The sequence below is a fragment of the Pelodiscus sinensis genome, chromosome 10, assembly GCF_049634645.1.
Source record: "Pelodiscus sinensis isolate JC-2024 chromosome 10, ASM4963464v1, whole genome shotgun sequence".
In the NCBI taxonomy this organism is placed as follows: Eukaryota; Metazoa; Chordata; order Testudines; family Trionychidae; genus Pelodiscus; species Pelodiscus sinensis.
In genome coordinates this window covers 42,606,121-42,628,875 of record NC_134720.1, presented here as the reverse complement: position 1 = coordinate 42,628,875, position 22,755 = coordinate 42,606,121, and the positions used below count along the sequence as shown (strand labels likewise).

The window sequence follows — 22,755 nt, the reverse complement described above, 5'->3', positions numbered from 1 at the left end:
ATGCCGCGGGGGATTTAAATATCCCCCGCGGCATTTGCATGTACATGGCTGCCGCTTTTTTCTGGCTTGGGGCTTTGCCGGAGAAAAGTGCCAGTCTAGACGGGATCTTTCGGAAAATAAAGCCTTTTCCGGAAGATCCCTTATTCCTCTTAAAATCAGGAATAAGGGATCTTCTGGAAAAGGCTTTATTTTCCGAAAGATCCCGTCTAGACTGGCGCTTTTCTCCAGCAAAGCCCTGAGCCGGAAAAAAGCGGCAGCCATGTTCATGCAAATGGAGCAGGGAAAATTTAAATCCCCGGGGCATTTGCAATTCCGACTGGTCTCATTAGCATCCCTTTTCCGGAAAAGGGTGCCAATGTAGACACAGCCTATGTATCCACAGGAATAAGGATTGTCTCAGAATGCCGGACTCTACTTGCAAAGTATTAAGTGCCTCCTCCTTAATCCTGCAGGACCTGAACACCAATAGCACGAACCCACATCCTTCAACCCCAGACAAACGAGAAAGAACCAAGATGGGTTGGTTGGGGAAGTACAGAAAGTCTGGAGGACTTAAGGGTGAACCAATGAAATTGAAGAGAATGAAGTCATGCTATGCTGGGGTGCCAAGCATTCACAGCTCCCATATACGTACAGTGGGGTGTGCCACACCTCTAAAAATTAGGCCCTTTGCATTTTGCAGGAAGTGTTCAGCACTTTGCAAGACTGAGCCCTAGTCATAAAAATATATTTTACATATAAAAATACAGCAGATTTCCTTCTAAAAATACAAATCTTGAGTGTTATTCCCCTCTTAGTATGTTTTTACACATTCTCAAAGAGACATTTGGGATATACTGTGAACAGTGCAAAAGACTGTCAAAGTTATTAGTACATACACTGTCGTACCTTTAAATATCAACTGGAAAAAAAAGTTGAAAAAGGTTTAAATCTCAAAGAAATTCTGGTCCAGCTCGAACTTTTGCTTAGTGAATTGTAAACAAACTTCTTAGGCTGCTGAGAGTTCTCTCATTTCTTTCCAGCAAAGGAAGTCTCAAACAAATCAAGTCCTGCTTTGAAGTAAACCTGAGCTGAATTGATGCTGTTCAGCACCTTTGACAAGGCTGCTTGAAGGGTCTCATTTGACTGATGTAGCTTGCAGTGCTCCAGTGCCTCTAGTAGTACAGAAAATTGGCTCATCTTTTCATCCAGCCTGTAAAGAATATTTCTAAAAGAGAACAATGGAAAATGGTAAACTCTTTATTCAAACAGATGAAAACAATTACTTCATCAAAAACCATCAAGGATTCCTCCAAGTAACTGCTACACTTTACAAATGATACATATTATGTATAATTAATCTAGCCTGCAGCACCACTGAAGAGGAGGGTAAATATAGTCCATTTTTCAAAAGTGCACCTATTCATCGCTCCAGGTCCAACACCAAAAACATTTACAAACCCTTTGTAAGAACGTCCAGACTTTTCCTGGCCTATTAAGCCATTCAAGATTCAAATGAACTCACATACTCTGGTCCAGAATCTCTCTCTTGAATTATCTCATCATGTTCTCAGAGGCATTGCGTTCATTCTCCCACCCCCTTTAAATGGATTCTAGTTATTACTGGGGATCCTATGTATTAAATAAGTATTTTCTTTGCCGTCTGCTTCTGTTGATTATTTCCCACTTTAATGTCATATGGAGAAATCTGGGTCACACTAAAAACAATGGTAAAACTCCCACTAACTTCAGTAGGAATGTTATTTCACCTGTAGTCTTCTGTTAAATCATCACCACTGCAACCCTCTTTGATGTAACAAACTTAAGTTGAGGAATACTCTAAAAGCAACAGCTTTAGGAATTTTTAAAATGACAGACAACATATGTATGAGCAGAATTATTTATACAGACCTAAAGGTTGCTGTTGCAGGCAAATCTACTCTCAGTGTCTTTGGGAACCTTGTCTGTGTTAAAGGTGATGCAGGACTGAAATTAAAGCTATCCAATGGTTTTCATGAGACTTGTGTAGATATTTAAAAGAAGGCTATAAACGTTATCTCAATGCGACTGTAAATGCAGTAATCATTACCCCAGTTAAATAATCATGTAACTACCAGAAATCTGTACCTGTGGTCTCCTTTGATTGCAAACCAATGTGTGAGAAGTTTCAAATAAAAAGCCCATATGTGATTTTATGAAGGAATTTATCCAGAAATAGGGTTGACATCACAATAGCTGGGACCCTAGTCCAGGTGGGGAGAGCAGCTGCAGACCCCCAGAGGGGGTGAGGCAGAGCACAAGCCTCTCATAGCCTGCCCGTTGGTGCTGCCCTGCCAGTGCTGCCCAGGGCTCCAGTTGCTGCAGCTGATGTGTTAGCAGTGGGGCCCTGGGACAGCTGTTCCTTATCCCCTCACCTCCCATCAGTGCCCTCAGAGGAGCTGACAGCCTCCTAGAGCCCCTGGGAAAGGTGGAGGAGGCACCTCTATGCTCCTGGATGGGGTGGGGCTGAGAGCAGAAGGGGTGGGGAAGAGGTCAGCCAGGTCTCAATACCACTTGGCGCACAGCACCTTTAGCCCTTAGTGCTGTCCAGAATGGTGCTCTGGCAGTAATTTAAAGGGCCAGGAACTGCTGCTGCCTGTGAATCACCGGGTCCCAGGGCAACTGCTTCCATTGCCCCCCACCCATCAGCAGGCCTGGGTGACCATGTGCAGGGAAAAATGGAGAGGAAGAAATTCCACAGCACGAACATGAAAAAACAGTCACAAAGAAAGCAGGACAGCTGAGCCACTCCATTAGTAACTTAATTACATGACAGGCCCAGTGGCAATTCCAAATTAGTAATAAAACTGCCAGGGATATTCACCTGGAAGATGGAAGACTACAGAAGAGTATCTTCTGCAGATTACTATCAGAGTCTTCTAATTACCAGTCTGCAAGAGGGAGCGGTAATGAAGTGGCAGGATAAATGGCAACTCAGAAGAGCCACTTATGCTCAGTAGTGTTTTGTGTACAGCAATTTGTAACAAAATGCTATGAATAAAGAGTGACATCTTCCAAGTATATGAAACATCTCAGATCATTTAAAAGGTATTTGCTACTAGTCTTGCCTATTTTTAATTCTTTTGTTCCTACACACGGTATTAAACACACAATCAGTAATTAGTACAGTGCAATAGGAATGATAACCTTTGTATCCTCCGGTAGGAGAGCACCTCGCCTAATTTGACTACAATGTCAAATAAATAATCATCATCAATATGGGGGTGGCGGAGAGCCGCATGAGTACAGCGGTGCATTGTCCACATCATAGTTCTGCTTATCATCCTTCTGTTACACATGAACACAATGGGCCATCCCTTCAAAGGAGACTAGATTATGCTGCACGTAGGCACAGCACAACTGTTCAGAAGGAGTGAAATCGGTGGATGCTGATAGCCAGAGCGGTTTTTTGTAAAGTGAGTTGAGGGAGCACTGCCAGCCATGCATGGGGACTCAGAGCAGTCAGGGCCACAAGGAAGTGATGGGTGAGCAATTTAGGTAGCACACTTTACTGCTCCTATTTGCTCTGAAATCAAGGCTTCCCCGTCGACTGCAAGTGGAGTAGGATTAAGTTCTTTCAGGGCAAACGTGCACACACTTGTGTTTGCAATGACATACTATAGCATACAGGCCGTGGATGCCTGGTCAGATTTTCAACCCATCAAGCCACACAACCCTGTGGGCAGTGGACAGCACAGAAACCAGTTATCTTCTTTCTTGACAGGTATGTTGCATCTGATCTGGCACTGGAGTGTGGTAGGAAGCAGCAGTTCCCTGTATGCTCTCTCTCCACTAAAGCATCTACATGAAACAGACGGAAATAACATTGCTAATTTAAAATTTCAACAATGGGTTTATATTATGAGGCTAAATTATGCCAAACAATTAAATGTAACCATGGCATTAAGGGATACATTTTAATTTGTTGAAGTCAATAGGAGTTCTCATTGACTTTGATAGAATGAGAAGTTCATCTGAAGTACCTAATAGCTTTCACACTGTAGCCTGGATTTAGGTACCTAGATAAAGCTAAAGTTAAAAAAACAACAAATAGTCTGATAGCACTTTAAAGACTAACAAACATGTAGATGGTATCATGAGAGCTTTCGTGGGATGATACCATCTACATGTTTTGTTAGTTTTAAAGTGCTATCTGACTATTTGGTTTTTTTTTAAGTTTATCCTGTACAGAATGAGTCAGTTACCCCCTGAAGCTTCTAGATAAAGCTATACCTTCAACTAGTGTAAATCTTTAGATGTCAAATGAAGTCAATGGATCTATGACAATTTACATCAGCCACCGAACCATCCCATAGAGAAGTGATGGCAACTTAAAGATGGCAAGATTTTGAGGTCAATGACAAGCACATTTTAGATGTGTAAAGAGACACATCCACCTCCGGTTTCAAAATTTACTGTAAACAAGCCACATGAATAGAACAGTTTGTTTAGTTTTGTGAACATTTACAGGGATCTTAACCCATTTTCACTCTTCTGCTGTGATTCCAATGGTAGATTGGTTACGGGTGACTATTTAAGACAAATACTGTTAACTGAATGGTATATAATGGAGCACATTTAGTTGTCTGGTGAATGTAAGAGAAAGGAGAGCTTTTATTATCAGGTAAGAGAAAATCTTAACTTCTGCAATGATAATATCATTTGGGAACAGTTGATCTATTGCACAGTGTGGTGGAATCTATTTTTCTTTTTGATGTATGACAATACTTCAAAAGCATAAGTAGTAACATTATACGTATATTTTAAAACATTTCTCCAATGGTTTCTCACCAAGATCATATATTTTCCAATTACTTATCACTGCACTGCAAACCAGACCACCTTTTTGCTGAATATAACAAATTCTCTTTATGAATCCTTGCAAAGAGTCAAGGTAGGACCACAGATGTAGCTAGACCAGAGGGCTCTGGCCACAGCAGTTGAAAGCGGCTGGGAGTGGAGTTGCTCTGGTCGGTGGCAGCCTGCAGGGCCAGTGACCTGAGGGCAGAAGTCATGGGAGCAGCTGCCATCCCACGCATGGGGTCAGGGATCCCTGGGAGCAACTGCCACCCCACATAGGGTTGGGGGCAGCAGAGATAGGCAGGTGAGCCAGAGGAACTCAGGCCTCTGGGTTCTCCCTGGCAACAGCCAGGAGGGGAGCCCCAGGAGAGCCCGGATGCTTGACCTCCCCTGGTCTGTCAAATTCCCTTGTTCCGGACCACTCTGGCCCTGAGGGTGACAGATCAAGGAAGGTTCAACTTGTATTTTATTTTCTTTATCTCCAAGTTTCATCAAGTTTAAAATGGCTATAATGTTTGCTAAGTTTTCCTATTTTTCCATGTATTTTGCAGTTAGTAAGTGTTTTAATGAAAATTACAATTGCTTTGAACTGGCCATTCTCCTTGGGGCCGTACCGGACATTTCACTTGTATGCATTAATATTGACATATAATTGCTAGACATAGAATTGCAAGATATCTACACATCTTTCGATAGATAGATAGATAGATAGATAGATAGATAGATAGATAGATAGATAGATAGATAGATAGATAGATAGATAGATAGATTTGTGCATCTGTCTGTCTGTCCCTGAGTCCATCTATTCCATCTGTCTGTCTGGGAGTCCATTTGTTTAAGAACTCCTCCTAAACTGTAAGAACAAGGACCATACAACTCGAAATTTCTCTTGTCCTAACTTAAAGCAAGATCAGGGTTTGGTGGTGCCAGGAAAATGGGATGTGTTTGGAATTCAATTGTTTTCCATAACATGGAAAGGGAGGGGCTGATTGGAGGGACAGCCATACTGCAAAGTGACATCAGGAGGGTGGCCACAGCTCACCATCTTGCTGGCCACTGGCCCAGATAAATGCTCCACTCTGCCACAAACCTCTCTTCTCTGGCTCTCGGCCACAGTGCCGGAACAGAGAGGGCAAAGCCTCGCCGGCCCCCCTGGGAACACTGCTGGGGACAGACAGCACAGCACTGCCCCCCAGAAGTCGTAGCCTGTCCCTCCCAGCACCGCCAAGTTACCCCATGCACTGTTCCCCCCCTTTTCTGCTTCCCGCACAAGGCCCAGAGAGCATCGGCAGGGCTGGCCTTTGCTGCCCTCCCTCACTCTGGCACAAACCCAGGAAGAAGCTGGCAGCCAACCCCCACCGTCTGCTATGAGCTCCCTGACCTTTCTCCCTCCTCCAATTCCCAGCACTGGCTCCATCCCCTTCTCTGAGCCCCTATTAACACCCTGCCCTTACGCCTGCACTAACCCCGTCCTGAGGCACCCTGACCCTCCAACCTTGACTCCCTCCACACCCCCAGTCCTCTGCCCTGAGCCCTTCCTGCACCTCTTACCCTGACTCCTGCACCTCCCATACCTCCAGCCTCTTGCTCTGAGCCCTCCTCCTCATATCCCCAAGGCCCTGCCTTGACACCTGAACCCCAACACCACCAGCCCCCTGCCCTGAAGGACCCAGACAATGCCAGGTAAATCTTCTAGTACACTATGTAATTCAATCATTAAAACATTCTGTAACTGAAATCATTTTTGTAGCCTACACTTTTAAAACAACATTAATTCCACCCTCTTGCTAATTGCTTAAATATTTTCCATCATCCTTAATTATTTTGATTTTAAAAATATAATTCATATAGTCAGTCTGTCCCACACAAAACAGAGAGACTGCTAAAAGAACAGTGTAATACATTATTGATGACACTAATTAAATTACAACACACATCACTCATCTTAATGGGTCTGTTTCAATGACACATCACAGTGACCTGAAAAGTACAGCACCAAACTAGGATACCTAATTAATAACTCTAGACAGTACTACTGAAAAGAAAGAAAACATCTTCATATAACTGACAAATCAGCCGTAATAAACTAAAGCAAAGGGACATACAAAATGAATTTTAAAAGAAAGGCATCTATGGTCTTTACAATGTGTCATTTCCATGTCTGCGAGCATGCCTGTCACTGAAGGAAATAATGACTGTATTCTCATGTTGATTTTCATGATCACAACTGAGGATGGCATGGCACTCCTTATACAACAGAAATTAACAGGCATTATACCTCATGATAGGAAATTTCTCAGTGATAAATGACACTTGCTAATAAGTCATGTCTATCAAACAGACTAAGCTGCATATACTATGCCATAATAGAAATAAACCTGGTTCCTATAATAATTACCCACAAACTATTTTAGAGGTTATACTGAAGCAATGTGACTGTTAAAAGTAGGTTACAGTATTTACCTTCTCACTGAAAGAGATTATTTTATTTGGGAGACAAGCATGTACATAAGTAACGAACAAACACACGAGGTGAATTATTGTGCTGTTCACATATATCTTCTAGCCTAAGAGCTCAGGTTTGGATTTTGCAGACCAAACATAATTACTAAATCACTGAAATGTAACAGCAAGCAAAAGGTCCCACAGGAGCCGAGTTCACATTGTCTCGACGGAATCACATTAAAATCATTTATGGGAACGTGCGATGGGTTTCTCAGTCTATTTTAGTTATAATCCAATGTGCTGTGACTATACCTTTTTCAATACCCTCAAAAAATCATTTTCTGTATCTCTGATTTGTCCTTGTGCTGATTTGCTCTTGTGCTCGGGGGCGGCCGCGGAGAGCGGGGGAGGGGAGAGGAGGAGGGGAAAACAATCTACAAATGATTTCTGACATTCTTTTTTTATTTTCCCTCTCATAATGAACATTTCCAGTTCTGAATACACCTTCCTTAAAGGCCGGGAGATTGTCCACTTTCATGTTTGTAAAATATATAATGCATTGCTGTTTTATATAAACAAATAATAATAATGAATATTCACATGCCAAGATTTTCAGATTCATGGTGTCTGGATTTAGTACAAGATCTAAAACACTGTATATTCACTACCACTACATTTGCATGAGATTTTAAAAATGTGTTTTACTAGCTTGGTACCTATGAAATCTTTATAGGTTGGTGGAGTTGAAGGTTCCTCACCCCCTTTCCTTCTTAACTTCTCCATTTATCTTTCTTACTTCATCCTTTCCCTTTCTCTCTATAAATAGCTTATTCTAAAACTGGAATGACTACAGTACTGCCAAATGGTAGGATTATGACAAAAGAGCAGCATTGCAAAATTCTGCTCCAGGGTATGTAATTTTTGTTGATAACCCAGTAAAAGTATCATTAGCTTTTTCTTCGTCATCCTGATGGATGAATATGATTTTATTCCCAGGCTGGTAAACTGTCATGAAATTTTGCAAGGCTGATTAAAGGCAAGAGGTCCTTTCCCCTATCTCTTCTTGTCCTGTTCTCCAGTTCATTTGTACACTGCATTCTTAGTGGATGAAATGTGCCCATTTGCAAACTAATCACATAGGCGATACTCCATACTCTCTGAAAAGTCTCACTGTATTCAAATATAACTAATGAGCAGTTCTACACATAAATAATGCCTCTTTTTCAATAGTCCTTTCCATAAAGAGATCTCAACATCCTTTCCAAAGGAGGTAAGTGCAGTTCTTACCTAAAAAGTTGTAGAGTCAGATTTCACCCACAAAATACAACTGAGTGGATTGCAAGAATATAAATGAAGACAGATTTTGACCTGCAGGATCAAATTTTCCCTGTATTTACACAAGAGTAAATTGACAACTGATGTCAATGGTGTTTCACTGGTGTAAATCTAGTCATATAGAAAGGAGGATAGATCCAACATGGTTAGGATAAATTAAAAAGTTGAATACTCATCGAAGTTGAGGATAAGGAGCTTCAGTTTAGAGCTCAGCAAATAATTGTTACAATTTAGTAGCCAAACCACAATATTCAGAAAAAAACACCCCACAGAACAGAAACTGAATGTTTCTGGTGATTCTTACTGAAACAAGCACGCCCCCACCCAGGTCAATTTGAACTAACATTTAATTGAAAGGTTTTTTTAAATGGAATGTCAAAATGATTCATTTAGGAAATATCAAAATGAATCATTTCAACTTTCATTTTTTGGCTTTTTTTGGGAGAGGGAGCTAATTTAATTCAAGAATAGTTTCAGTCATACTAAAATTTCATTTTGAGGGGAATTTTACTATTTCAGCAAAAAAAGTTTGTCCACCTTCACTTACATTTATCAAAGAAAAGGAAGATTGACACAGTTTTGTAAAGAGCAAATCATGACAAACCAATGTGATAGATTTCTTTGATAGGATAACAAGCCTTGTGGATAAGGGGGGAGTGATATATCTAGAATTTAGTCAAACCTTTGATACAGTCTCACGTGACCTTCTCATTAACATCCAGGGAAATAGAACCTAGATAGGGCTACTTTAAGGTGGGTGCATAACTGGTTAGATAGTCATTCCCAGAAAAGAGTTATCAATGGTTCACAGTCATGCTAGAAGTGCAAAATGAGCGGGGTTCCGTAGGGATCAGTTCTGGAACCAGTTCTGTTCAATACCTTCATCAACAATTTAGATAACAGTAGAGAGAGTACACTTATAAAGTTTGTGGATGGTACCAAGCTGGGAGGGGTTACAAATGCTTTGTAGGATTATAATTCAAAATGATCTAGACAAATTGGAGAAATGGTCTGAGGTAAATAGGATGAAATTAAATAAGGACAAATACCAAGTACTCCACGTAGGAAGGAACAATCAGTTTCACACATACAAAATGGGAAATTGGCTGTCTAAGAAAGGGATGTAAGGGTCACAGTAGAGCACAAGCTAAATATGAGTCAACACTGTGACACTGCTGCAAAAAAAGCAAATATTCTGGGATGCATTAACAGGAGTATTGTATGCAAGACATGAGAAATAATCTTAAAAAATGATTAAAGGTCTAGAAAACATGACCTATGAAGCAAGATTGAAAGAACTGGCCATGTTTAGACTGGAAAAGAGAAGAATGAAAGGGGACACAATAACAATTTTCAAGTACCTAAAAGGATATTATAAGGAGGAGGGAGAAAAATTAATCTTCTTAACCTCAGATGAGAGAAGCAGCAGCAATGGTCTTAAATTGCAGCAAGGAAGGTTTAGTTTGGACATTAGGAAAAGCTTCCCAAATGTCAGGGTACTTAGGCACTGGAATATATTGCCTAGGATGTTTGTGGAATTTTGAAGAGCAAGTTAAATGATCTACTTGGTGCTTGGTCCCACCATGAGTGCAGGGGACTGTACTTGATGACATCCCGAGGTTCCTTCCAGTTCTATGATGTGTTTCTTTCTTAAATTGTTAATGACAAAATACCAGCATTCATATTCATTTCTGTTTTAAAGAATATAACAAATAATTCTAGACTTGTGCATAGACAAAACTAGCACAATTACCACTATAAAACTAACAAAATCCAAGTCTTGATTTTCTGTTAATAAGGCACTGATCTGTAGTTCCCTGGGAAAGATTTCAAACTGAAGGTTATATCCGTAACAACACACATCCACAGTTCTAACTTTCAACACATAAAATAGGAATTCCTTTTTTCTTTGACATTTTTATATTTTCATGGTTTATAATAGCACAAAGGGCCTCCAGTATTTCCCAACAGTTAATCATTGATTCAGTTACAGGCCCAGTAAGATGTATGTCGTCAAGCCAACCTGGCATCAACTGGCAGGAAATGTCCTTGCTGATGGTCATTCAGTGAATTGTATTAGCATCTATATGCCCGATTCTGCATCATATACTGCACAGAATTACTTCCCTGGAGTTCTATGCAGGCATAGGGTTCCACCAACATGGAAAAAATGCTGTATTGGAATTTAAGACTGTATTATTTTTCCATAAATATTGATATGCCAACAATTTTTCTGAGAGCTGCAGCATTTTTAAGCTCTCACAGAGGGAGTAACATTAGATTTCAATTTGTTTAAACTTAATTACAGATAAATAATCTGTATAACAATCACTGAATATAAGATGACACAGGCTTGTGCATACCTAGTATAGAAAAAATATCTAAATTATTATGTGATATTCCAGTTCTTTGGAATTCAGTTATGCTCTTATCAAAGTAACTCTTGTGTCTGATTTTGATCTTACTCCCATGGGTTTTCCACTGGCAAAATTCCACTGGGTTGTCGCTGATTTATTGTGGGGAAAAGGAAATCAGCCCACTGATTTCAGTAGCACAAATTCAGGTCCAATAAAGCAAAATCGGAATGTAAAGGGAAATGTCAGGAAGGCAAATGGTCTTCAGAAGTCATAAATGTATGTTTATCTCTATTAAAAAGCAGTAATATGTAATGTATTAGCATGTTCCCTTTAAGGTTTTATAGAAATCAATTAAATCTCTTTTTCCCTAGAAATTAGTGTAAAAACCCATACAAATATAAGATCTTTTCTAAAGAGTTGTTCATCCATCTTCTAGTACTGAATGGAGAATGATATACCTCCTACAGAGATGTATACGTTGCTTTAAAAATTCTATAGGATTTTTCCATAAGTGCTTGGACAGTGTACTTGTACCTTTGAGCGCGACCAGGAACAGGTAACAGGAGAGTTTGGAGAGGGAGTTCTCCAGGTAAAAGAGGAGTAAAAACAGGACCCTTGTGGTAAGTGGCTGTCTGGAGTGTGTGTTTTTGTGTGGGGGAGTTATTTGCAGTGTGCTGAGTTTGTGTTTGTTTGTTTGTTTGTTTGTTTGTTTGAAGGAGCTTCTAAAAGGTTTGAAATCTAGAAGCCTCTGTTAATTGGCTGAGCCTCAGTCAGGGGGAGGGGCTACCAGAGCTATATAAGCCTGTGACTCAGCGACCAGGGAGAGCGCGACTAGGAACAGGTAACAGGAGAGTTTGGAGGGGAGTTTAGAGGGCATGAGTGACTTGTGTCCTTCTTTAAAACCTAACTCTTAGAATAATCTATACTCCAGAAGTTTAAAAAGAATCCCAGTTTGTACTTAAACTTATTCATTACAAACATGGAGACAGAAGCCCAACAGCAGAGTGGGGGCTATCCTGTTTATTGCATTGAGTGTAACATGTATGATTACCTGCCCTGTGGGTGGGTGGCGTATGTGTGCACCCGTTGCAAGGAGCTCCTGACCCTCAGAGACCGAGTTCGGGCTTTGGAGGACAGGGTGGCTGAACTGGAGGAGCTAAGGGAGGTAGAGAGCTATGTTGATGAGACTTTCCGGGACACTGTAGTACTGTCCCACCTCCAGTCTGAGAGCCCCACTGTTCTTAAGGAGGATGAAAGTCTCAAGGGAACAGAGCATTTAATGGGAGCAGAGGGAAACCATCCCGTAGTTGGGACCCTCCTCCCAGAGGATGTTGCGGTATCCTCTTGCACTGAGGATACCTCTGATGGGGAGGGAATGCCAGCTAGGAAGAGGCAGGTGTTAGTAGTGGGTGATCTGATCATTAGAAACATAGATAGGTTTTTTTTGCTTCAGCTACCCCAGACTAACACGGCTACATTTCTATCGCTATAGATAGTTGGGTCTGTGATGACCGGGAGAACCGTATGGTCACTTGCCTGCCTGGTGCGAAGGTTGCAGATCTCTCAAGGCATCTAGATAGACTTATGTGTAGTGCTGGGGAGGAGCCGGTGGTCGTGGTACATGTAGGTACCAATGACATAGGGAAGGGTAGGAAAGATGTCCTGGAGGCCAAATTTAGGCTGCTAGGAAAGAGACTGAAATCCAGGACCTCTATGGTGGCGTTCTCGGAAATGCTTCCAGTTCCACGTGCAGGGCCAGATAGGCAGGCAGAGCTTCAGAGTCTCAATGCGTGGATGAGACAATGGTGTAGGGAAGAGGGGTTTAGATTTATTAGGAACTGGGGACACTTTTGGGAGAGGGGGAGCCTATACAGGAAGGATGGGCTCCACCTAAACCAGGGTGGAACCAGACTGCTGGCACTAAACATTAATAAGGCCGTAGAGCAGTTTTTAAACTAAGAGATGGGGGAAAGCCGATTGGTGCGGAGATGCACGTAAATCGGAGAGAGACTTCTCTTAGAGGAGAATCCGTTGATAGAGATTCTCTAAGCTGTAGTCGGAAAGAGAGGAGGGGAGAGGGCAAACCATTGGCCAGAGCTGACAAACAACCGCATACAAAGGAATCCAATGCATCAGGGAAGGGCAGACAAATAACCAGTGGCAAATTTTTAAAGTGCTTGTACACAAATGCTAGGAGTCTGACTAATAAGATGGGTGAACTAGAGTACCTCGTATTAAATGAGGAGATAGACATAATAGGCATCACTGAAACCTGGTGAAATGAGGAAAATCTGTGGGTCACAATCATACCGGGATATAAAATATATAGAAAGGATAGAGCAGGCCGGGTGGGTGGCGGAGTGGCACTGTATGTGAAAGATAATGTAGAATCAAATGAAATAAAAATATTAAGTGAATCAACATGTTCCATAGAATCGCTATGGATAGAAATTCCATGCTCCAATAATAAGAAATTAGCAGTAGGGATATAATACTGACCACATGACCAGGACAGCGATACTGACATAGAAATGCTGAGGGAGATTAGAGAGGCTACCAAAATAGAGAACTCTATAAAAATGGGGGATTTTAATTACCCCCATATTGACTGGATACATGTCACCTCAGGAAGAGAAGCGGAGATAAAATTTCTCAATGGCTTAAATGACTGCTTCTTGGAGCAGCTAGTGCAGGAACCCACAAGGGGAGAGGCAATTCTCGATTTAGTCCTGAGTGGAGTGCAGGATCAGGTCCAGGATATAACCGTTACAGGACCGCTTGGGAATAGTGACCATAATATAATAACATTCAACATTCCTGTGGTGGGAAGAACACCTCAGCAGTCCAGCACCCTGGCATTTAATTTCAAAAAGGGGAATTACACAAAAATGAGGAGGTTTGTTAAACAGAAATTAAAAGGCACAGTGACTAGAGCCAAATCCCTGAAAGCTGCATGGAAACTTTTTAAAGACACCATAATAGAGGCCCAACTTAAATGTATACCCCAAATTAAAAAACATAGCAAGAGACCTAAAAAAGAGTCACCGTGGCTTAACCACCATGTAAAAGAAGCAGTGAGGGACAAAAAGGTATCTTTTAAGAAGTGGAGGTCCAATCCTAGTGAGAGAAATAGAAAGGAACATAAACACTGTCAAATCAAGTGTAAACATGTAATAAGAAAAGCAAAAAAAGATTTTGAGGAACAGCTAGCCAAAAACTCAAAAAGAAATAACAAAATGTTTTTTAAGTACATTAGAAGCAGGAAGCCTGCTAAAAAGCCTGTGGGTCCCCTAGATGATCGAGCTATAAATGGAGCAATCAAGGACGATAAAGCCATTGCGGAGAAACTAAATGATTTCTTTGCTTCAGTCTTCACGGCTGAGGATGTTGGGGAGATTCCTGAACCTGCACCGTCCTTTGTGGGTGATGAATCTGAGGAACTGTCCCGGATTGAAGTGTCATTAGAGGAGGTTTTGGAACAAATAGAAAAACTTAATGTTAACAAATCTCCGGGACCGGATGGCATTCATCCAAGGGAATGGGATGATTGCTGAGCTATTATCTGTTGTTTGTAACCTATCCTTTAAATCGGCTTCCGTACCTAATGACTGGAAGGTAGCCAACGTGACACCAATATTTAAAAAGGGCTCTAGAGGCGATCCTGGCAATTACAGACCAGTAAGTCTAACTTCAGTACCGGGCAAATTAGTTGAAACAATAGTAAAGAATAAAATTGTGAAGCATGTAGAAGAACATAATTTGTTGGACAAAAGTCAACATGGTTTCTGTAAAGGGAAATCCTGTCTTACTAATCTATTAGAGTTCTTTGAAGGGGTTAACAAACATGCGGACAAGGGGGATCCAGTAGATATAGTATACTTGGATTTTCAGAAAGCCTTTGACAGGGTCCCTCACCAAAGGCTCTTGTGTAAATTACATGGCCATGGGATAAGAGGGAAGGTCCTTTCTTGGATTGAGAACTGGCTAAAAGACAGGAAACAAAGGGTAGGAATAAATGGTAAATTTTCAGATTGGAGAGGGTAACTAGTGGTGTACCCCAAGGGTCAGTCCTGGGACCAATCCTTTTCAACTTATTCATAAATGATCTGGAGAAAGGGGTAAGCAGTGACGTAGTAAAGTTTGCAGATGATACTAAACTGTTTAGGATAGTCAAGACAGAAGCAGACTGTGAGGGACTCCAAGAAGATCTCACCAAACTGAGTGATTGGGCAACAAAATGGAAAATGAAATTTAATGTGGATAAGTGTAAAGTAATGCACATTGGGAAAAATAACCCCAACTATACGTACAGTATGATGGGGGCTAATTTGGCTACGGCAAATCAGGAAAGAGATCTTGGCGTTATCGTGGAAAGTTCTCTGAAAACTTCCACACAGTGTGCAGTGGCAGTCAAAAAGGCAAATAGGATGCTAGGAATTATTAGGAAAGGGATAGAAAATAAGACCCAGAACACCTTACTGCCCCTGTATAAAACTATGGTACGCCCACATCTTGAATACTGTGTACAGATGTGGTCTCCTCACCTCAAAAAAGATATTTTGGCCTTGGAAAGGGTTCAGAAAAAGGCAACTAAAATGATTAGGGGTTTGGAACGGGTCCCATATGAGGAGAGGCTAAAGAGACTGGGACTTTTCAGTTTAGAAAAGAGGAGACTGAGGGGGGATATGATAGAGGTCTATAAAATCATGAGTGGTGTGGAGAGGGCTGATAAAGAAAAGTTATTCATTAGTTCCCATAATAGAAGAACTAGAGGACACCAAATGAAATTAATGGGTAGCAGGTTTAAAACTAATAAAAGGAAGTTCTTCTTCACACAGCGTGTTGTCAACCTGTGGAACTCCTTGCCAGAGGAGGCGGTGAAGGCTAGGACTATAATAGAGTTTAAAGAGAAGCTGGATAAATTCATGGAGGTTAGGTCCATAAAAGGCTATTAGCCAGGGGATAAAATGGTGTCCTTGGCCTCTGTTTGTCAGAGGCTGGAGAGGGATGGCAGGAGACAAATCGCTTGATCATTGTCTTCGGTCAACCCTCTCTGGGGTACCTGGTGCTGGCCACTGTCGGTAGACAGGATACTGGGCTAGATGGACCTTTGGTCTGACCCAGTATGGCCGTTCTTATGTTCTTATATTCTTATGTTCTTATGAGATGATTTATGCATTTGGTTTTAAAATTAAAACAATTGTATTTTGAAATATTCTCTTTGCTGGGAATATGTGAGTCAATTGTGTCAAGTATGCTCTGAGGTTTTTTGTTGGATTATATTTAATATTTAAATTTAGTTACCTGTACCAGTAGCAATATATCTGAGTACATACCTTGTTGGTAGATTTATTTTAATGCTATTTTGTTGCACATGAGAGCCGCATATATTCATGCTGAACAACACAGCATTTATTTTTGTTATAAGGCTGTCTCGGCCTAGGACACGGATACAAAATTGTTGTGCTACCAGCTAAAGAAACTGATTGGGAGTGAGCTTGGAATGTTTTCTGAATGATGCAAACCTTATGTTGAGCGGTTGCTGAAGGAATTTAGAAAACGGGTAAGACAAATGGTGATTCCCACTGGGGAAAAAAATTCTAATTAGAAAAGTAGGTAGCAGCATCCAGTAGCTAAGAGCAGTGCTCTCTGGGAGTCAGGAATCCTGGGTTCTATTTCTAATTCTTCCACTGAATATTTCTGTTTTTCTGCATGTTTAATGATAATTCCACCATTTTCATATAGTAATGGACCACTACTGTTAAGAATATTTTGTTCCCAGGATATTTATTTCTTATCCTTAACTCTGCTGGTCACAGATTTCTCTTTGTGTCTCTTTGCTTCCCTTATCAATCTTCCAAAATGTTTAGCTTCTGATTTATATTCATTCCTATCAACTTCCCTTTTCTTCCACTTGTTTTCTACTAATTTTTAAAGCTGCCTTCATCTCCACTTTAAACCAGATCAACTGTTAAGTAATATGACCTTCTTCTTTAACTATGGGATTATGGCTTTTTAGGCATCCGGTAATGTGTTGCTAAATAACTCCTAATTATAATTTGTATGTTTCCAATGAAATTCTTCCTCCCAACTAATATGGGTAACAATTATTTTTAGTTTTGTATAACTGGACCTTTTCTGCTTTCACATTTAAATGTGACCAACTTGTGATCACACTTACCTAAGTTACCATTAATATTTAGGTCTACGATCAGTTCCTCATTGCTCTCTCTCTATCAAGACATAGTGTAATATAGGAAACTCCCATGTTGGGATGCAACACTTCTTGAGTAAGGAAATTCTCACCTATAGTATTTAGCAATTCCAAGTATGCATTGGTATTGGCAGTATGAGAACTCAAACATTTGTCATCCAGATTGAATTTTCCTGTGATCACATAGCTGTTTTCCTTCACATTATAGATAGGTGCATAAAGAATCAGTCATCTTTTTCCCTAGTGTCATTTGGTGGTCTGTAGCAGACAGCAACTAATACCCCATCTTGTGCTTTATTTGTTAGGACACTGATTCATAACCACCCTCCATCATTTTCTTATGAGTTATCAGTGACTCAAAAACAGGTGATGCCATTTTTAGCACAGAGTGCTAATCCTCTTCCCCTTTTGCTCCCTTGAGCCTTCCTAAATAGGTTTAAACTATTCATTTTAACTTTCCAGTAATGAGAATCATCCCACCAGGTTTCAGTAATGCCAACAAGATGAAATTGATGCTCATAAATGAGCAATGTCAATTTCTTGTTTGTTATCCAGGCTCCTCGCACTGGTGTAGAGGCAATTAAAGAATGTCTTCTCTTTGTGTCTTTTGTTTAATTTGTTCTCAACAGGTCAGTTTAAGGCTAATAGTGTGCTCATATCTTCCCTTGTTTTACCTCCCCTTTTGTTAGTAGTGCAGTACCTCCTGCTTATTCCAATCAACCTGCTCTCCCAAAACAATAAGGATCCCTTCTTTTAAGATGGAAGCCATCCAACCTAAAACAGCCTTCTCTTCCTCCACAGTGGAACAGTGAAATCAAAACTGTCGATCCTACATTATTTATCTAGCTAGCAGTGTACGTCTTCTGCCTTCTATCTTCCTTTACTTGCGGGACAGGAAGGATCTCAAAGGATATAGCTTAGATATATTTTTCCTCAGCACGCTTCTGAGTTCTATTGTCTGTGAGATATCTGGCAATGCAGTGTCATTAGTGCTAATGTGAATCATCACCAATTGTTCCTTACTTGTTGACTTCACTAGCCTATTTAGTCAGATGGAGCCTTATGTCTTGGCTCCAGGAACGCAACACATTGTCCTGTTGTCCATCTGTCCCAGACAGATTGTTGTTTTGATTCTTCTTAGTACTGAATTCCCAGAAAAGATTCATCTGTCCTCCTTGGACATTTGGAGAACCGTTTTTGGACAAGCTTGATTTTATTACAAGCTGGATTTTATTACAAGCCATTCACAAGTGTGTCCTGAAACTTGATTGGTATTTTCCACAGTTTCCAAACTGAGGACCTGGTATTGAGTGGAAACTTTTAGCTGTGTGGAGTTCCTCTTGATCTTCTTCTTTCTGGTAGCCAGAGCCTGTCCCTCCTCACCTATCTCCAGCCATGCATGTTGCCACTGGAAGCTCTTCTTTTGGTGGTTATGAGCCGGTAGGTCTCCTCTCTGAATTCCTCTTTCTCCAAGTCCTTGAGCTTCTTTTTCCTTTGAACCTGAGATGCTTATGATTCCTCAGCCTGGACACACAGGAATTCCTCAGCTTCTCTGCTTTTTTTTCCAATTCAAGAACCTTCTCCTCCACCACTGCCACCAAACCTATATGGAAAGCACAGGAAATCCCTTCTGGCTTCAGACAGGAAATAAATATGGCATATCTGCTACAGTTCACCCCCATTGCTCCACTCCCATTTAAAAGCTACTTATAAAAGTTAGTTTCTCCCCATTTTCTACAATGTGCTAATGATAATTCACATTAATATATTGGAAATTACAATGAGATCCCATTGTCAACCACTTGACATTGAAATCTGAATCTGTCAAAGGCAGATACAATAATAGTATGCACTCTGCTGTTACCATAATTGCAGCTATATTTGTCTAAAGTTCAAACATGTTCTTACATCAGAATTAATTCTCTTATTAGCTTACCATACTTAATAAAACAAATCAAATACAGAAGTGCAGAGCAGATATGAATACACAAGCAAACCTTTGCTGAGTATGCTAGAGGAACACAACAGAGAAAGTGGGTGAGGTAGTATTTTTTATTGGACCAATTTCTGTTTGTGGAAGAGAAGCTTTCAAGAAGCACAGAGCTCTTCTTCAGTTCCAGAAAAGGTAACCAGTATGTCAGAACTAAATACATAGTGGGACAGATTGTTAAGCATAGGGGCTAATTGTGGAGGATGACCCTCAGCCGTGCCACCTAGAGCTCAGGAAGGGCTGCAGATGATGGTCCTGTTTTCTTCAATATCTCCATCTTGTGGGCTTGGTCACTTTTTGGGGGGCCAGACCTTTGTTCAGGTCATACATTCTAGTCCATTGCTTTCAGGGCAAACATAAAGAAGAGCTCCATAATGGAGGAGTCTTTTGGTGCCCATGTGGGCTTCAGGACTTTCTTCTTAGCTCTGGTACCTGCACCTGGACTCTTGTATATTCAGGGTCTTCCCCAGATGGATTCCCTGCCAAAGGGACTCTTGTTGTTCCACATTCAGGTGTCAGTAGGGGAGCCTGGGCCCATGTGTTCCACTGGGCTTTGATCCAGGACCCAACGGTGGGCAGCCACATTCAGCACTTTGGGGTGCTAAACAGCTGCCACCCCAAAACACTTACGGAGTTCCCCTTTTTTAAAATCCCTGCAGGGTAAATCAAATAACTGAACTGAAAATGATATTTCTGACCTCTCCATAAATTACCCGTCTGTCCAGGCTTGGTTAAGTCAGTGTGGTCAGATCTCAGGCAACAAGGGCTTATTATGTTTCCAGTGTACAGGCTGTTCCCTTCCACTGGTTTCCCACAGTTGAGCCTCTCTCCCTGCCCTTTTAAGCTACTACTCCAGCAATGTGCAAGCTTTGTAGGTAAAACTGGGCCCAGAGATTCTCATTATCACTTGTTCTCCGGGGGCGGGGGGGGGTTCAACACCCCATCACAAGCAATTAACACCTCTTCATTGATAGGACAAAGGAGAGTTAGTATGTTACCCCTTGTTGGCATGAGCCATAATCAGTTACTCTTTTGAGACCATGATTTTTTATATGTCACAGACTACGGTGAATTTAAGTTCTGCTGCTTTTATTTTGAAGCTGTTGTTCAGGTTTCCCTTGAGGATGAGGGCAGAGGTCAGATAAGAAGCAATCGCTCCGTGTAAAGGGTTTGCCCCCAAGTGCTGTGGTATTTTTGTCTTCTTTCATTTTTTCCTTTGTGAGTTCATGCAAGAGTGCAGTGATTTTCTGCTTTCACTCACACAGTTGTTGGAGCATTTGAGATGTACCTCATCTGGTGCATAAAGCAATCTCGACATATTGAAATCCCAGATATTGTGTAGCTCATGTTCTGGGACCAGCACAGCTACAAGACCATTGCAAAGAGTCATGCTGGAAAGAGACAAAATGGCAAGCATTTTTATGGGAAACAGAATGTTGGGCCAGTCTAAGCTTATCAAAACATCAAGGCACATCCCTGTATTGGGGGAAAATGCAGAGCCACATTCTCCAGAGGGAGATTGAGAAGGAGCTGTGCTAGAGGCGTGGGTGTTGCATAAGATGCACTATTCTTTAGTAACTTGGTCCTTCCTGTGCAGAGATAGGGGTCAGGCCATGGCTCCAAATTGGCACTGGTCACTGCTAGGGCAATGTGTGCCCCAGTGGCCCAGGTATGAAACACTCCCTTAGCTACTGGGGCAATTGTCTCTGGTGTTCTGATGTTAAATGGTTGCAAAAGGCACTTTTCCTTTGGGGACAGCTGGAACTTTGCATAAAATTTACAGCTTTTACAAATCAATACAATTCCACTGATATCAGTGGAGGTATGAAGATTAACACAAGGTAAGGGTTGGACTTGTATTTTAATATACCTCTAAACATTATTTTTGAAGCCGAGAATTCTTTTGGGTCACTCTGCTTTAGTAAGTCTTTAAATCTGACTAAAAAAACTGAAGACACTATAAAGACATAATCCAAAACTGCATTCAGTCATACTGTTATCAAATGTCAATCTAAGTAAACCGGGGGGGGGGGGGGAGGGGGGGAGGGAAGAGAGTATTGATCTTAACAGGATTACACCTTAGTGAAGCACTCCCGGCTCAACCACCCCATAGAAATCAATGGGAGTTTTGTCTCAGCTGTCAATGGGTTTGAGCTACACGTTAGGCCTCAAACAGTAGTAGATATAAACCAGGGATGGAAAGCCTGCTTAAAGAACACTTTCATGTAGTAATTTTTTTTCCTTTAAAAATTCTTCTTCTACCGAGCTATACTTTTTCTGAGATGATATCAGGAACAAAGTCTTAATTCTACAGGTCTATGCTGTTTTCCTGCAACCTCAATAAAGTCAACAGAGTTGCACTTCCTTAACCGTGGAAAAAAAAAGATCTTATAATTAAGATGTCTCTGTGACACACTACCTCAAAGCAGTTCCCCGGAACTCCCATATTCACCACTGCCATATAATTATGATGTTTTGTACAAAGTATGCCTTGTGACATCATTTTAAAAGTCTTGATCTGTTGAACATCTGTACCTCATTGGATTATGCATGCTATCATTGTATGTGAAATGATGCTATATGTGTACTACTTAAATATGTTTTAAGGATGTGAAAACACACTATCACCTTTCAGGTACAAAAACAGAGAAGCCAGACAACACCACCCTGAAGAAACATCTGGAGGACAAAGACTTTGAACTGGGGAAGGGTAGTCCCAAGCTAGAAAAGTCCCAGCCAGAGTATGATGATCCATTACCTACTTGTGCCATGTGTCATGATGAGACACTTCTTGGTTCAAATCCTGGTTATTTGGTAGAACTCAGAATGTGAATTTATTTTTATTTCTTAAGTAACCATCTTTGATCTCTACACCTATTACTTAGTCATTTAAAATGTCTCTTTCTGTAGTTAATAAGCCTGTTTATATTTTACCTTGTAACACTGTGCGACTCACTGCCATGGCGCCTCCTGCTGGGCACTCAGGGAATCAGCTCAATTCATCCCTGGAGTGTCCCTGTCTCACTTACTGTTACCTGTTTAGGTGTTAATGGTTCTGCCATTTCACAATAGGGCCCACATCCCTCTCACACTATGACAGCCTCCCCCTCTGAGTACCGCCCTACTGCAGTGACACCATAATCTGGAGTCCTCCCCTTCAGGGAACCTCAAGCCCCCTATACTCACCTTGCCTCAGTGACCCTAGCTCCTTACCTCAGGGGCAAACTTCAGTCTGAAATAGTCACTCATCATAGGCAAGGGGTTATGGACCTGCTGCTTTCTTCTGCCCTGGCTGCCTCCTTGCAGCCTCCTTGCAGCCTGGGAGTTTGCCTGGCCAGAGCTCCCCAGCTCTGCCTGCCTTTCCTCAGCACTGCTCTGTCTCAGGAAGCTTCTAGCTTCCCTGGCATCCAAGTCCCTCCTGCTTCACATCTGGAGCAAGAGTGAATGAGTCTTTCCTCCCCACCAGGAAACTTCATTTACAAAGCCCTCAGATGGGCCTTTATTGGCTGAAATATGCCACAGCTGCTTGCTCCACCATTCTCCCGGCTTTCCCAGGGCTGGATGTAACCCTTCTTAGTCCAGTGCAGAGTTGACGC

General features: G+C 41.3%; 1 protein-coding gene across 16 annotated transcripts in view; it reads right to left on the bottom strand.

The window, feature by feature from the left end:
• Window positions 1-243: 243 nt before the first annotated feature.
• Window positions 244-22,755, bottom strand: part of NAALADL2 (N-acetylated alpha-linked acidic dipeptidase like 2) — a 978,641-nt gene continuing 956,129 nt past the window's right edge. For all 16 annotated transcript variants that reach the window (XM_075937998.1, XM_075938000.1, XM_075937987.1 and 13 more), the window contains one exon: window positions 244-1,207. In XM_075937998.1, the coding sequence (XP_075794113.1) occupies window positions 1,009-1,207 (199 nt within the window). In that variant the 3' untranslated portion in view covers window positions 244-1,008. The remainder of the gene's footprint in view (window positions 1,208-22,755) is intronic.